Source organism: Lipotes vexillifer, unplaced genomic scaffold (assembly GCF_000442215.2).
Source record: "Lipotes vexillifer unplaced genomic scaffold, Lipotes_vexillifer_v1.1 scaffold1208, whole genome shotgun sequence".
Taxonomy (NCBI): domain Eukaryota; kingdom Metazoa; phylum Chordata; class Mammalia; order Artiodactyla; family Lipotidae; genus Lipotes; species Lipotes vexillifer.
This window is the reverse complement of record NW_006799247.1, coordinates 1,165,902-1,182,556: the sequence shown is the minus strand read 5'-3', so window position 1 is coordinate 1,182,556 and position 16,655 is coordinate 1,165,902. Positions and strand designations below refer to the sequence as shown.

The window sequence follows — 16,655 nt, the reverse complement described above, 5'->3', positions numbered from 1 at the left end:
GTCTGCAGTAAGAGGAAAGAAGAAAAAAAAACAACCTCTTTCGCTCTTGATGTTGCATTTTATAGGCAATCCTTTGCTTTTTTGTTGATGAAAAATCTGATTCTCTAGTTCTTTGCTTTTTTAATGAGGATCCCATGAAATGCACTGTCATTTATGGAGGATGTGCCCCACAAAGGCTGCCTGAAAGACTTTACCTCAAAGGCCTGAAAGGTCAGCCCAACATAGCAGTCTTCTGACACTGCTATTTTCCATACACATTCTTTCATCGGCCTGTAGTCATCGGGGTAATTAGGAGACTGAATCTGTCCTTCATTTTTACGTATCTCACCTCCACAGATAGCTGAGGAAAGCAAAAATAAACAAATAAATAAACCTAGACATGCCATTTCATTTTCATTTGCTTCTAAGATAACATTTTAGTTTGGTGCCTGGAGCTGAGTATATAAAAACCAGCTTATAAAAATCAAGGTTGGCTGGTTGTAAATATTTAGTTGGTTAAAAAAAAAAAAACCTAGCCACTTAACTATAAATATTAGATAACAGTCAGCAGAGGAATATATGATTTTTTATCACTGTTAATTCACATTTTTACAAAAACAAGCATTTAAAAAAAAAACTTTAAAAACCTTTTGAGATTTTGTAATTTATTCTATGTGAGTTTCCTCTGACTCCCTGAACTGCTTCTTTAGGTCTTTTACCTCAGTGGAGGAGCTGATCAGGAGAGAAGCTCCACAAAACTCCCTGGGCCTCTGGCTGTGAGCGGCCCTCGTGCTCAACATCTGTGGCTCCATCCAAACCATACTCTTCACAACCACACAGTTAATCTCTAAAACAAATGCTTCCATCCTCTTAAAAGTCTAAGAGAAGCAGAAATCTTCTGTCTTCTAAATAGCCTAAACTTCTGCGCTGTCAGAGGCAGGAGCAAGAAAGGTCTTCTCTACCCACGATCTGGCAAGAAGGTTTTTAAAGCCAGGAAGCACAATGCCAGTTTACTGTTTTAGATACATATAGAACAAAGCCTCTAGTAAATTCTTCTTGAATGCTGACTCTCTCATTTAGACAAAGCAAGCTCCAGAACTGTGCGCAATTACTTTCTGTGCAGTTTCCTTTATCAAGGCATTTCCGCGGTACAGGCATCAAATACATACAAACTCAGCACAAAGAGAAGTGGTAATTTCTTCATAACATTTTAATGTTGTCATGAAAAAACAACCGAAGTTTAAGAACTCTTTTGTCGTTTGTTGTTGCTGTTGTTTTCCACACATCTCTATAATGAGTTTTTTTTCCCCTACACATCCCTGATGAGTACATTTACATGTTACCACATTACTGGTACCAGAAAGCAGGTTGTTTTTGCAGTTTAAATTTACCGAGTATTTTTATTAAAATCATCATAATGAACATTATAATACAAGTTTAGAAAATTTTGTAATTAAAATACAGTTACAATATCATTCTAATGAAATTGATAGAAAGGATATTTCTGTTTAGAGGTCTAAGAAGAAGCCATCTCTAAACTCAATGTGACTTGCCTTCATAGATAGCTGCAAAGCCCTTTCCCACCCAATTACTGCTGCTACGAAACTCAATCCACATTCTGCTGTCTGTAGAGGTAAGAACTTCAGGCAATTTATCCCCACAGAATCTACCTAAAAGAAATAAAAGAATAAAGAAACTCCTAAATATGACTTTATATTCTAATTGCTTTTCATACTAGTTACAAATTGCATGCATAAAACCTGATTTGGTTCCTGTATCTACCCCTAGGAACTAGAGCCATAATTATTCTTTAATATTTACTTAATAAAGGTGGATAAATAAATCTCTTCATATTTATTTATAGAATATTGGAACATACCACTCTCAGATTAACTGACTGATGTCAGTATCATTATCTGTAGAATTAAGAAACAGCTATCTCAAAACATGTCCTATTTGTAAAATGACACATGATATATCGAGGTGGGGAATATTATTCTATGGAAAACAGAAAAAAGTACAAGTGATCCTGAAAAACTGCTTCAAATGTTCAGTTTGGTCATTAGTAGGGAAGTGACAGCTCAAAATATAGTTCTTTGTTTAGCCATGTTCAATGGCTACTTGTCAGGGAAACCTACAGAGTGCCCAAGGATCTTATGTTACTACCTACATCTCATCTATAAAGCTGTAGTATGTAGTGTAGTAGGCAGAATGGCAAACAGTATCAGAAGACTTAATAATGAGTTCTAATTTTTTTCTGATTGTTTATCCACAGGCAACTATAATACTGAGCAAATATATTATTGCCTGTCATTCCTTCTGCCCTCCTTCAACCTTCCACAAATATTCATTACTTACTGTATATTTGCTACTGTGCTCTAAGATTTTATGATGACAGAAAGTTAAATATGACAATGCACATGAAATAATTCCACAAAGAATAATATATTGTCATCCATTTTTGTGTGCCCTTGGTAATGATGTCATACATAGTTTTAGTATATGAAAAATGTCAGTCAACTTAAAACAAATTCATACTAACAGATAGCAGGTGAAAAAATGTCTCCCTAAATGGCAAAGTAAATTAGGGGCATGTAAAACAGAGCAATGTCCCTTAAACTGTAATGTGTGGGAAAGGGAGAGGGAGAGGGATGATTAGGAGTATGAGATTAACAGATACAAACTACTATGTATAAAATAGATAAACAAAAAGGATTTACTGTAAAGCACAGGAAACCATATTCAAAACCTTGTAATAACCTGTAATGGAATATAATCTGAAAAAAGAATATATATCTATATCTGAACCACTTTGCTGTACACCTGAAACTAACACAACACTGTAAATCAACTATACTTCAATTCTTTAAAAAAAGAAACTGGAAGAAAGTAACCTGACTAAAAGAGGAAAAGCTATAATGTGCATATGAATTGCCAGGGAGTCTGTCAAAATGCAGTCTGGTTCAGAAGGTACGGAGTGGGACCTGCATTTCCACACTTCTAACTTTCTAAGTGATTCTGATGCTGCCAGTGTGACAGCTATACTCTGAGGAGCAAGGTCTCAGAGGAAATAGTGGGGAAAGCTTTCCACATGAGCATTGTAGTCAGACTAAGCCAGTCTGTTAGGCCGTTATACCCTGCAGTGTGTAATACTGATGGTGCTCTAAAAAGTGTTCTCAATATTTCAGTTTTAGAATTGTTTTTTCAATATGAGTTTAATGAAATGTTTTCTTTGGAACACACATAGATATATTACAAATTGCTTCATCTAGGCTAAGAAACTAAATGTTCAAGACAATGTTTTCCTCATCCTGACTTATCAAGTTAGCTCAAATCTTAATTTTTCCTTATTTTTAAGCATTTCTACAGATCTCTTGGACTTACTAAGGCTGCTGTCACTTTTAATACAACAGTGTCCATTCAGCAGGTTTTAGATGTTAAGAAGCAAAGATATGTAGGCAAATAAACACAGCTGAGTAAAGCTACTTCTAAAAATAGAAGTACAATCTCAAAAAAAGTCAGTAGAGTAGATGCTCACATGCTCACAGCAGCTCTCACCTTTAAGTAAAACAGAGGGCAACAGAAAGTGCCTAATGTAAGTTAGTTATGTGGTCTGTGGTTAAATGTTGGTAGCATACTTTCATGAGCACCAAATGTGAGCTACAATTTATGACACAAACTACAGATGCACCTTCTCAGCCACAAAAACCTGAGTAGCAAAACTGTGATGTCTACAATAGGAACCAATATCCTTGGTGCAGGAAGCCAGCAACCAAATGTGTACCTAACAGCTCATGCTCTACTGCCTTAGCAAACAAAGCAAAACAACATACACACACAAATACACAATTTATCTGGTTTACTCATTAAAACTCTGATTTTAAAATTAAAAATACAGAATATGTGATGATTATTCACTATAAGCTATTCTAAATCATTATGTTCAGGTCCAAATACCACCTCATAATTGAAGCTGGTTTAAATCAATTAGTTGTCTATTTATCTCTCTGTCTGTGAGTATTTTTGCTGTGATTGAAAAAAGTATAAGAAAAATTAAACTGTTGGTCTCATACATTTTAAACCCTAAGATAACTCTTGAAAGAATTGTCTCTGGACAAGACAGACTACATGAATAGCCACATAAGAGGCAAAAAAATCTCTTACCAAGGAGAGGTGATTTCCTCCAGTACCCATCTCTTACTTCAATGAAATCATACCAGCACAAACTACTTTTGTATAGGTCCATCGTAGTAAAGTTTAAGACAATCTTCAAAATGTAACAAAAGAATATACAGATTAAAAATTATTGTAACTTCACATGGATAGGAATCCAGAACTACTGTGAAAAGAGATTCATAGCAATTTTTTTTCCTGTATTAGTATCCCTCTAATATTTTTAAAATAAACCCCTCAAAAAAACACCCATTTTCTCATTCACTTTAATGTCTAACAATTTAGAAGCACAATGTCAATAAAGAAACTAAACATTTCAGCTATTAAACCAAAGTTTCTGTAAAGTTAATTTGAACAATTGTGAAACAAACAGAAATCATTATTCAAATAGTTTATTTTGAATTTTCTTAGATAAACATGACTTAAACCATGAGGACTTCTGATTTTACTATGAGTGTCTTCTTTTTAATAATTTATTTCAGACATCTATAATTACATTAAAAATAACCACCATGTGCCATATTCCAGGAACATAATATCATTGTGTATGTTGAAATGTTTTAAATACAGCTCTAGAATTCAAATTTGTCCATGTAACTATAATCAAAGACAGATGTCACTATGTTTCTCCAGATCCAAGAATATGTATTCGAAGACCTTTTAAGTTAGAAGATCTTATACATGACCCTTTATTCTGTACTTTGTTTTGAAATGATGCTGCCTTTTAAGATAATTCAAGAGCAACTTTAGAAAAGACAGTTTTCTTACTGCTTTATAAAAAGACTTTACTTTTCATATAATTAACTTTTTTTTTTTAGTTGATTACACCAAAAAGTAGAGCTAAACTAACATAAAAATGCATATATCTGCTGAGGTAAAATTCACTTGGAAAATACTTTTTTATATTCAAAAACTCATTCTAACTCTATTCTGCTTAAAACATCTAAGATGCTTAAGGTGTATAATGAACCTGTTCTTTAATCTAGAAATTGAAATTGACTTTGGCCAAAAGCAACAAATTATGAATATTTGACATACTTCTAATATAAAACTGTAGGTTGTAACAGTATTTACAGAATCCTTTTGTGTCAATATAAAAATTCAAATGTAGGAAGACTCTCAAGGAATGAAAAAAAAAGAAAAGAAAAAGCATAATCAATTTTGAATCCATATTCCCTAAAAGTACTACCTTTTTTGTGTTAGAAAACATATACTTCTCCCCTTTCTTGAGCAAAGTATTTAACAGAAAGGTAAGTACTAATTATGGCAAATCAATCTTCACCCAACTAGCTTATTTCTTCCTAGGATGAAGATACAGCATAACAATAAATATTTCCTAGGATGAAGATACAGCATAACAATAAATATTTCTCATGGCATCTTATATCTCAGCACCATGATGATCATTGATGAAATTGTATGCCAAAGTTGGTTTTAATTGCCCATATAAATAACAATTTCACAGAGATGGAAATTAAGAATTTATCTAACTATAATGAAAGTCAGTTGTACCTTATAATGGTGTTAACATTTCACCGTTAAATTCAACATTTACCAGTTTCTTTAAACATGTACTTTCTTGATTGCAAAAGGGTGAAATCTATCAAGGATGTGAAAATAGAGACAAGATGTTGTTTAACTGTAATGCAGTAGGCATGGCATAATTTGCTTCAGTTTAATAAAGCTTCATTTATTTCTTTCTACCTTATTTATAGTATTTTTTTTTCTTTTTCCTTTGTTTTTTTTTTTCCTTCATCTGATTCTATCATTCTAAACATTCTAAAAAACCTTTTACCCGAATTTCCAAAATATCAAAGGACAAAGGACTAATCCTTTTTTTCCCTTTCTTTTTCAATAACCCTCCATACTTGATTATCAAAATGCATAGTTTCTAAACTATTTTTCTGTAGTTACCAATATACTTGCTCTTCCCTCTCTGAATATCAATTCAACAATAGCTTACTCTTAGGACATAATTAGGAAATAATTTTTGGTTTTCCCCCTTAACTTTATATTTACTTTAAGTCTGCTACAAATGGGGAATACTACCACTGTCTGATATTGTTTCATTCTCCATTTTTATTCTCCCTGTAGCAACCACCAGGGTTTCAACTCTGTATGATCATATGAGAACTTACTTATTATAGCAGAGAGGGCAAAACTAGAATACAGACACAAACAGTAGACCTCAAGGCTCATTTGTGGCTTCCTTCTGGTGTATAAAGGAGTTGTATAATGGTATGCAAAGAGTTTCAACTTCCTCCTTGATGAGGAAAAAATCAGCTAAATTGGAGGGATGTGTGTCATCAAAATTTATTCAAAATAGAAACGATGTGGTTGGATTGCTAACAAATAGTTAATATTTGAAGTCCAGAACACACACACATACACATACGTGCGTGCACACGTGTGCACACACACACACACACACACACACACAGTTGGAAGGGGGGTAACTCTAAACAGAAAAGTTTCCTATCTTGTTTTTAATCTTCTATTTTAAACTCCAAGCACTGTGAAGGAACAAAACTGGTCTACTTTAATGTAAAACATAGCGTCCTTTAGAAGCAGAAAATGTAATAAAGATAGGTTTTCGAAAATCAAATCTTAGGGCTATGATGTAGAAGTAAAACGTTGGCCTTTGACTAAGGTTGCTAGCAGAATCCATAATTAAATTACAAATCAAAAGCACTTGAAAAATATTTGATTGTTTTATATTATGCTATTTTATATAAATACATTGCATCTTTTTTTCAAAGAATGATGAAATAAAAACTACCTAGCACAATTATATAGATGTTTTATTCTTATGTTAAGTATCAGTTTACCATTTCTCAATTTAAAATTAATCATAGTTCCTCTGGAACATGGGATTGAAGGAGATACAAGGAACAATTTTAAGATTTCCTGTGATCTGTTCGGGGTCTTAGTTGTTATTCTGCAAATTAAATGGATTCAATTGCTGTGGAGTTTGCTTACTAAAGACTTTGTTTTACAACCTTACAGAGTGAACAATCTTGAAGAAAGGCAGATCAACAGTCAAAGGACTAGATGTCTGGAAGTCTCCAGAGAATGATATAAGCAGTGAACTTTTGTCAGCACGATTAAGACATTACTAACTACCTAAACTAATTACATAATTCCACGAACACCATAAAAAGACCAATTAGAATAATATATATACCTTATAGTGCTGGGGATGGGGAAGGTAGAAATCTTGTCAATTAGACTGATATTATTAAATATTTCTTTAGAAAGAGATATTAGAATTAAAAGCAGTAAAATAAAATAGATTTCAGGGCTCCATCCAGAAGTAGCTTGGACAAGTCTGATAAACTCTCTAGGCAGACAACTGTTTTCTTCTCAGAAATAAGACTAGGGGCAAAATCAGGGACCAGTAAATTATACCCATGGGCCAAATCCAGCCTGTAGCCAGTTTTTGTAAAGAAAGTTTTGTTATACACATTCTTTTACATATTGTCTATGACTGCTTCTGCAATACAATGGTAGCACTGGGTACTTGAACAAACTGTATACCTGGAAAAGCCAAAAATATTTATTGTATATCCTCTCCAGAAAGTTTTGCCAAATCCAAGAATAATTGATAATTAAGGTTTTGTTCAGTGCTGAACTATATCATACTAAAGGGAAAATTTGCATTTATTTTCACAACTAGGAGTTCTTTGTGACTGTGAGTGAAAAAGTGTAGGTTCCAGTCCTAGCTTCTCAGTTTGCTAGTTTACTTAAACTTTCTGAGTTTGAATGAATGTTCTTGCTATAAAATAGAGATCATCATATCAGGCTGATCTCAGCAGAATTAAATCAGAGAGATTTAATTGGATAATGTGTAGAAAAACACTAAAGTAATCTAAATACATTGTTAGGATTCTCATGTATTAGTATTTTCATGATACATATTTGAGCATCCTTTACAATATAAATCCTGAACAGGAGTTGAGGAAGATGGCAGAAGAGTAAGACGCGGAGATCACCTTCCTCCCCACAGATACCTCAGAAATACATCTACACGTGGAACTGCTCCTATAGAACACTCACAGAATGCTGGCATGCCACGACACATATTAATAAAACTACCAAAAATTAAATACAAAGAAAACATATTAAAAGCAGCAAGGGAAAAAACGCAAATAACACACAAGGGAATCCCCATAAGGTTAACAGCTGAACTTCCAGCAGAAACTCTGCAAGCCAGAAGGGAGTAGCAGGACATATTTAAAGTGATGAGGGAGAAAAACCTTCAACCAAGATTACTCTACCCAGCAAGGATCTAATTCAGATTTGATGGAGAAATTAAAAATTTCACAGAGAAGCAAAAGCTGAGAGAGTTCAGCACCACCAAACCAGCATTACAACAAATGCTAAAGGAACTTCCCTAGGCAGGAAACACAGGAGAAGGAAAAGACCTACAATAACAAACCCAAAATAATTAAGAAAATGGGAATAGGTACATACATATCGATAATTTCCTTAAATTTAAATGGATTAAATGCTCCCACCAGACACAGACTGGTTGAATGAATAAAAAAACAAGATCCGTATATATACTGTCTAAAGAGACCCACTTCAGACCTAGGGACATATACAGAGTGAAAGTGAGGGGATGGAAAAAGATATGCCATGCAAATGGAAATCAAAAGAAAGCTGGGGGCTTCCCTGGTAGCGCAGTGGTTGAGAGTCTGCATGCTGATGCAGGGGACATGGGTTCATACCCCGGTCCAGGAAGATACCACATGCTGTGGAGTGAATGGGCCCGTGAACCATGGCTGTCGAACCTGCATGTCCAGATCCTGTGCTATACAACGGGAGAGGCCACAACAGTGAGAGGCACACAAACCACACACACACAAAAAAAGAAAGCTGGAGTAGCAATTCTCATATCAGACAAAATAGACTAAAATAAAGACTTACAAGAGACAAAGAAGGACACTACATAATGATCAAGGGATTGATTCAAGAAGAAGATATAACAATTGTAAATATTTATGCACCCAATATAGGAGCACCTCAATACATAAGGCAAATACTAACAGCCATAAAAGGGGAAATCGACAGTAACACTTTCATAGTATGGGACTTTAACACCCCATTTTCACCAATGGACAGATCATCCAAAATGAAAATAAATAAGGAAACACAAGCTTTAAATGCTACATTAAACAAGATGGACTTGATATTTATAGGACATTCTAAACAAAAACAGCAGAATACACATTTTTCTCAAGTGGTCATGAAACAGTCTCCTGTACAGATCATATCTTGGGTCACAAATCAAGCCTTGGTAAATTTAAGAAAATTGAACTCATATCAAGTATCTTTTCTGACCACAACGGTATGAGACTAGATATCAATTACAGGAAAAGATCTGTAAAAACTACAAACACATGGTGGCTAAACAATACACTTCTTAATAACCAAGTGATCACTGAAGAAATCAAAGAGGAAATTTAAAAAATACCTAGAAACAAATGACAATGGAGACACGATGACCCAAAACCTATAGAATGCAGTGAAAGCAGTTCTAAGAGGGAAGTTTATAGCAATACAATCCTACCTTAAGAAACAGGAAACATCTCAAATAAACAACCTAAACTTGCACCTAAAGCAATTAGAGAAAGAAGAACAAAAAAAAAACCCCAAAGTTAACATAAGGAAACAAATCATAAACATCAGATCAGAAATGAATAAAAGAAAAATGAAGGAAACGATAGCAAAGATCAATAAAACTAAAAGTTGGTTCTTTGAGAAGATAAACCAAATTGATAAACCATTAGTCAGACTCATCAAGAAAAAAAGGGAGAAGACTCAAATCAATAATTAGTGATGAAAAAGGAGAAGTAAGAACTGACACTGCAGAAATACAGAGGATCATGAGCGATTACTACAAGCAACTCTATGCCAATAAAATGGACAATCTGGAAGAAATGGACAAATTCTTAGAAATGCACAACCTGCCAAGACTGAATCAGGAAGAAATAGAAAATATGAACAGACCAATCACAAGCACTGAAATTGAAACTGTGATTAAACATCTTCCAACAAACAAAAGCCCAGGACCAGAAGGCTTCACAGGCAAATTCTATCAAACATTTAGAGAAGAGCTAGCACCTATACTGCTCAAACTCTTCCAAAATGTAGCAGCAGGAGGAACACTACGAAACCCATTCTATGAGGCCACCATCACCCTGATACCAAAACGAGACAAAGATGCCAAAGAAAGAAAACTACAGGCCAATATCACTGATGAACATAGATGCAAAAATGCTAAACAAAATATTAGCAAACAGAATCCAACAGCACATTATAAGGATCATACACCATGATCAAGTGGGGTTTATTCCAGGAATGCAAGGATTCTTCAATATATGCAAATCAATCAATGTGACACACCATATTAACAAACTGAAGGAGAAAAATCATATGATCATCTCAATAGATGCAGAGAAAGCTTTGGACAAAATTCAACACCCATTTATGATAAAAACCCTGCAGAAAGTAGGCATAGAGGGAACTTTCCTCAATGTAATAAAGGCCATATATGACAAACCCACAGCCAACATCATCCTCAATGGTGAAAAACTGAAAGCATTTCCACTAAGATCAGGAACAAGACAAGGTTGCCCACCCTCACTACTATTATTCAACATAGTTTTGGAAGTTTTAGCCACATCAATCAGAGAAGAAAAAGAAATAAAAGGAATAGAAATCAGAAGAGAAGAAGTAAAGCTGTCACTGTTTGCAGATAACATGGAACTATACATAGATAATCCTAAAGATGCTACCAGAAAACTACTAGAGCTAATCAATGAATTTGGTAAAGTAGCAGGATACAAAATGAATGCACAGAAATCTCTGGCATTCCTATACACTAATGATGAAAAATCTGAAAGTGAATTTAAGAAAACATTCCCATTTACCATTGCAACATAAAGAATAAAATATGTAGGAATAAACCTACCTAAGGAGACAAAAGACCTGTATGCAGAAAATTATAAGACACTGATGAAAGAAATTAAAGATGATACAAATAGATGGAGAGATATACCATGTTCTTGGATAGGAGGAATCAAAATTGTGAAAATGAGTCTGCTACCCAAAGCAATCTATAGATTCAATGCAATCCCTATGAAACTACCACTGGCATTTTTCACAGAACTAGAACAAAAAATTTCACAATTTGTATGGAAACACAAAAGACTCTGAATAGCTAAAGAAATCTTGAGAACGAAAAATGGAGCTGGAGGAATCAGGCTCCCTGACTTTGGACTATACTACAAAGCTACAGTAATCAAGACAGTATGGTACTGGCACAAAAACAGAAAGATAGATCAATGGAACAGGATAGAAAGTCCAGAGATAAATCCACACACATATGGTCAACTTATCTTTGATAAAGGAGGCAAGAATATACAGTGGAGAAAATACAGAGTCTTCAATAAGTTTTACTGGGAAAACTGGACAGGTACATGTAAAAGTATGATATTAAAACCCTCCGTAACACCATACACAAAAATAAACTCAAAATGGATTAAAGACCTAAATGTAAGGCTAGACAGTATCAAACTCTTAGAGGAAAACATAGGCAGAACACTCTATGACATAAATCACAGAAAGATCGTTTTTGACTCACCTCCTAGAGAAATGGAAATAAAAACAAAAGTAAAGAAATGGGACCTAATGACTCTTAAAAGCTTTTGCACAGCAAAGGAAACCATAAACAAGACCAAAAGACAACCCTCCGAATGAGAGGAAATATTTGCAAATGAAGCAACTGACAGAAAATAAATCTCCAATATTTCAAGCGGATCATGCAGCTCAATAAAAGAAAAACGAAACAACCCAATCCAAAAATGGGCAGAAGACCTAAATAGACATTTCTTCAAAGAAGACATACAGATTGCTAACAAGCACATGAAAGAATTCTCAACATCACTAATCATTAGAGAAATGAAATCCAAACTACATTGTGGTATCACCTCACTCTGGTCCGAATGGGCATCATCAGAAAATCTGCAAACGATAAATGCTGGAGAGGTTGCGGAGAAAAGCGAAAACTCTTGCACTGTTGGTGGGAGTGTAAATTGATACAGCCACTATGGAGAATAGTATGGAGGTTCCTTAAAAAATTACAAATAGTTTTTTACTATACAACCCAGCAATTCCACTACTGGGCATATACCCTGAGAAAACCATAATTCAAAAAGTGTCATGTATGAAAATATTCATTGCAGCTCTATTTACAATAGCCAGGACATGGAAGCAACCTAAGTATCCAGCATTGGATGAGTGGATAAAGAAGATGTGGCGCATATATACAATGGGATATTACTCAGACATAAAAAGAAATGAAATTGAGATATTTGTAGTGAGGTGGATGGACCTAGAGTGTGTCATACAGAGTGAAGTAAGTCAGAAAGAGAAAAACAATACCGTATGCTAACATATATATGGAATCTAAGAGAAAAATAGGTCATGAAGAGCCTAGGGGTAAGAGGGGAATAAAGACACAGACCTACTAGAGAATAGACTTGACGATATGGGGAGGGGGAAGGTTAAGCTATGACAAAGTGAGAGAGTGGCATGGACTTATATACACTACCAAACGTACAATAGATAGCCAGTGGGAAGCAGCCACGTAGCCCAGGAAGATCAGCTAGGTGGTTTGTGACCACCTAGAGGGGTGGGATAGGGAGGGTGGGAGGGAGGCAGATGTAAGAGGGAAGGGATATGGGAACATATGTGTATGTATAACTGATTCACTTTGTTATAAAGCAGAAACTAACACATCATTGTAAAGCAATTATGCTCCAATAAAGATGTTAAAAAAATGAATCCTAAACAGTTATGAAATAAATAAAAATATTAATCCAATTTACTTAATCCAACTCTGCTGGGAGACATAAAAACATTAAAGTTTCCCAGGAAAATGAACATGTTAAAATAAGGGATTCTTAATTTAAATTCTAAAGAAGAATGGGAAGGAGAACTTGGGGCCCTTGTTTAAGCCCCTGCCTTACAACAGACAAGTTGTATGACTCAGATCATAATTCCATCAGGGGTTCATTATATGGCAGGTGAAGACCAGGAGCTGGATTAGGCCATGAAAATAATTTTTCTGCTTAAGTATATATGATAATATCTGGATTTTGAAATTTTTATTTGTCATCACCAACTATTCACAGGAACAATTTTTATACCTGCCTTTCCTTAATCCTTACTCCATCCCTATATCTAATCAGTTGTCAATTTCTATAGATACTCTGCAATGTCCCTGAAAATGTTCTCCTCCTTCTATTTCACTGTCAGTGCTCTCCATGCTTCTCTGAATTAATGTAAGAGCTTCACAAGATGTGTTTTGTTTTTTAGTTGAACTCTTCTCCAATTCATCCTACACTCTATAATCATTTTAATCCCAGTAAAGTTGGGTTCCCATAATGGTGTTGGTGGCTTTACATCCATCTTTATAAATTTCTAGGCCTGGGCATCAAAGATTCTATGTGATAACCTACCTTTGCTGCCTCACTTTCACTATCTCAAACAAAGAATCTTCATCCCACTCATCCAAGACTCTTGCTATTGCATCCTGACAAAGTACCCCAATTTTAGTATTCCTTTATTCAAGGTATACATAATTATATCTGGGATCCTAGTTTCTCCTTCCCTATTTCTAGAAACTCTTCATATCTCTCAAAGTTTGAAATAAATACTGCCGTCTTTTCAGTCATGTCTAGATCTCACAACAAGGTCTGAGCTCTCTTATCTCTGCAAATCCATGACAAGTTCTGTCTTGCTTTCTTCAGCTATTTTTCAGTTTGCCTATTATATTACTAGGCCTTTTCCTTGTTATATGTTTGTAAGATTCTTGATGGCAAATATTTCTTTCACAAACCAGCAGATGCATTTATTTTAATATAATCAAAGATTTTTCTATGTAGTAATTGCTAAATTTAAGCAGTGGCCTTTGGCAATATAAATATTATATTGTAAATTGACCCCATATTTGTAAATCATTAGATTTTGTAAAAAGAAAGTTTTTGCAAAATGAAAGAGGTCAAATAATAGTTTTTAAATGGGCTATATAGGAAAAGAAAAAATATTAACTGTAGTCAAGACATAAGCAATATGCCCTTGTTGAAAGGTCAATCAATTCTAAGGAATGAAAAAATGGATATTATTTGCTTCTGTCAGCTCAGTACAGCTACGTTCCCAGAGGCACATTCTGGGCTGTTCCCAGCATTTGCTGTGCAATGTCAAGGACGGCCTGGGATTGAACAGGACTGCCTTTACCTTCAGAAACTCAGTCCTAGGAAGACATACATGTACATTAACAATCTTCTTCTTATTATTATTATTTCCAATCTTATGTTTAACTGTGGTAAAATATACATAAAATTTAACATTTTAACCATTTTAAGTATAGAGTTCTGTGGAATTAAGTACATTCACATTATTGCACAACACCACTCTTATTTAAAAAATATTTTTTCCTGGATAAAATAATATATGTTTATTGTAGAAAAGGAAAGGAAGAAGAAATCAAAACCTATTTGTAGACCTACCAGGGAGAAATAAGCATTGTGTTGGTATATACCAACACAATGCTTATATTCTTCTATAATCTTGTCTCTAACATATGTAATTTATAAATTAGACTTTTTCATGCCTATGATTTTTAACCTGCTTAGTAAACTTACCAATAATTTGAAAACATAGTCTCTAGTTCCAGGAAATACAGTCTTTAAAAAAAAATAGTTTGTAATACGGGTGCCATGGTATTTTAAAATAATAACTCATGTGATTATCTTCAGAGAGAGAAATTTAGTGACAGTCTTCTCATTTATACCATGTTTTATTCCTTCTTAATAAAAATAATTTGAAAAGGAAATTATCAAATAAACATTTCACTTTTGCATTGGCCATTATGTATATTTTTTAAAATAGAATATTTAGTACTTAAAAAAATTCAATCAGTGTTTTCTTTCAGCTTTCAAATTTTATTTTGTTTTCAATTTTTCATTTTTCTAAATAGCTATCTTTGCATATAAACAGATAATAACTGTAGGATAAATTTCTAGGATAAAGTGTTTTGCAAAATGTGACACAGATTAGCAGAGTTCTTCAGAAATGTTATCTCAATGTTTACTTCCAGGAGCTGGGTACTCTCACCATCATTTTATATTATCATTATATTCCTTCATTGCCACTTTGATGAATGAAATACAGCACATTGCTGTAGCATTACTTTGATAAAAATTGAGAGTAAACAATTTCATACATTGATTAAATATCTATTTACCCTGATACTTCAATAAATACTCTGTTTCTTCAGTCATTTTCTAATATGGTGTAAATCTTTATTTATTAATTTATAACAGCTCTTCATATATGTATAATAGCAATGTTGTCTTATCCATTTGTGCTATAATATTCTTCATTTTGATTTTAATATGTATATTTTCATTTTTATAAAAGAGATTTAGTTTATGTAAATAGCTCAAAAATTATTTTATTACATTTTCTTATTTTCAATTTATGTACCCGACATCTTTCAAAATAAAAAACAAATCACTTATGCTTTCTTTAGAAAAAATATGCAACATAAAATAAAAGTTTAGGGACTTTCCTGGTGGTGCAATGGTTAAGAATCTGCCTGCCAATGCAGGGGACATGGGTTCGAGCCCTTGTCCAGGACGTCCCACATGCTGCAGAGCAACTAAGCCCATGTGTCACAACTACTGAGCCTGTGCACTAGAGCCCACAAGACAGAGTTACTGAAGCCCGCATGCTGCAGCTACTGAAAGCCATACACCTAGAGCCTGTGCTCCGCAAGAAGAGAAGCTGCCGCAATGAGAACCCCAGGCACCACAACTGAGAACTAAAGAAAGTCTGCATGCAGCAACAAAGACCCAACACAGCCATAAATAAATAAATAAATTTATAAAATAAAAGTTTAATTTTTTCAAAAATATTTTCATTATTATTTATTGAAAAAATCTTTTCCCAATTTATTTGAGACATCATCTCTATAAATGAGTATGTGACATCTATTCCTCCCTGAGGCATAATTTTGACTTTTTTAGATTAATCCAGAAGCCTATTTTACATTACCACAGAATTTGAATTATTGAAACTTCATAATGTTTTTCTACTATCTTACAGTGCAATTCACTTTCTTTTGTTAATTATTTTAAAATTTGCCTTGGGGGAGAGAGCTTCAAGATGACAGAAGAGTTAAGACGCAGAGATCACTTTCCTCCTGACAAATACATCAGAAATACATCCACATGTGGAACAACTCCTACAGAACACCCACTGAACACTGGCAGAAGAACTCAGACTTCCCAAAAGGCAAGAAACTCCCTACATACCTGGGTAGGGCAAAAGAAAAAAGAAAAAGCAGCGACAAAAGAACAGGGACGGGACCTGCACCAGTGGGAGGGAGCTGTGAAAGAGGAAAGGTTTCTACACACTAGGATGCCCCTTCG

General features: G+C 34.2%; 1 protein-coding gene across 1 annotated transcript in view; it reads right to left on the bottom strand.

Annotated features, from left to right (window-relative positions):
• The window catches only part of TLL1 (tolloid like 1), a 271,395-nt gene that overhangs the window by 63,420 nt on the left and 191,320 nt on the right, over positions 1–16,655 (bottom strand). Inside the window, exons 10-12 of the mRNA XM_007471538.1 lie at positions 4,144–4,246; positions 1,533–1,649; positions 195–340 (exon numbers count right to left, since the gene is read on the bottom strand). Coding sequence (XP_007471600.1) covers positions 195–340; positions 1,533–1,649; positions 4,144–4,246 — 366 coding nt within the window. The remainder of the gene's footprint in view (positions 1–194; positions 341–1,532; positions 1,650–4,143; positions 4,247–16,655) is intronic.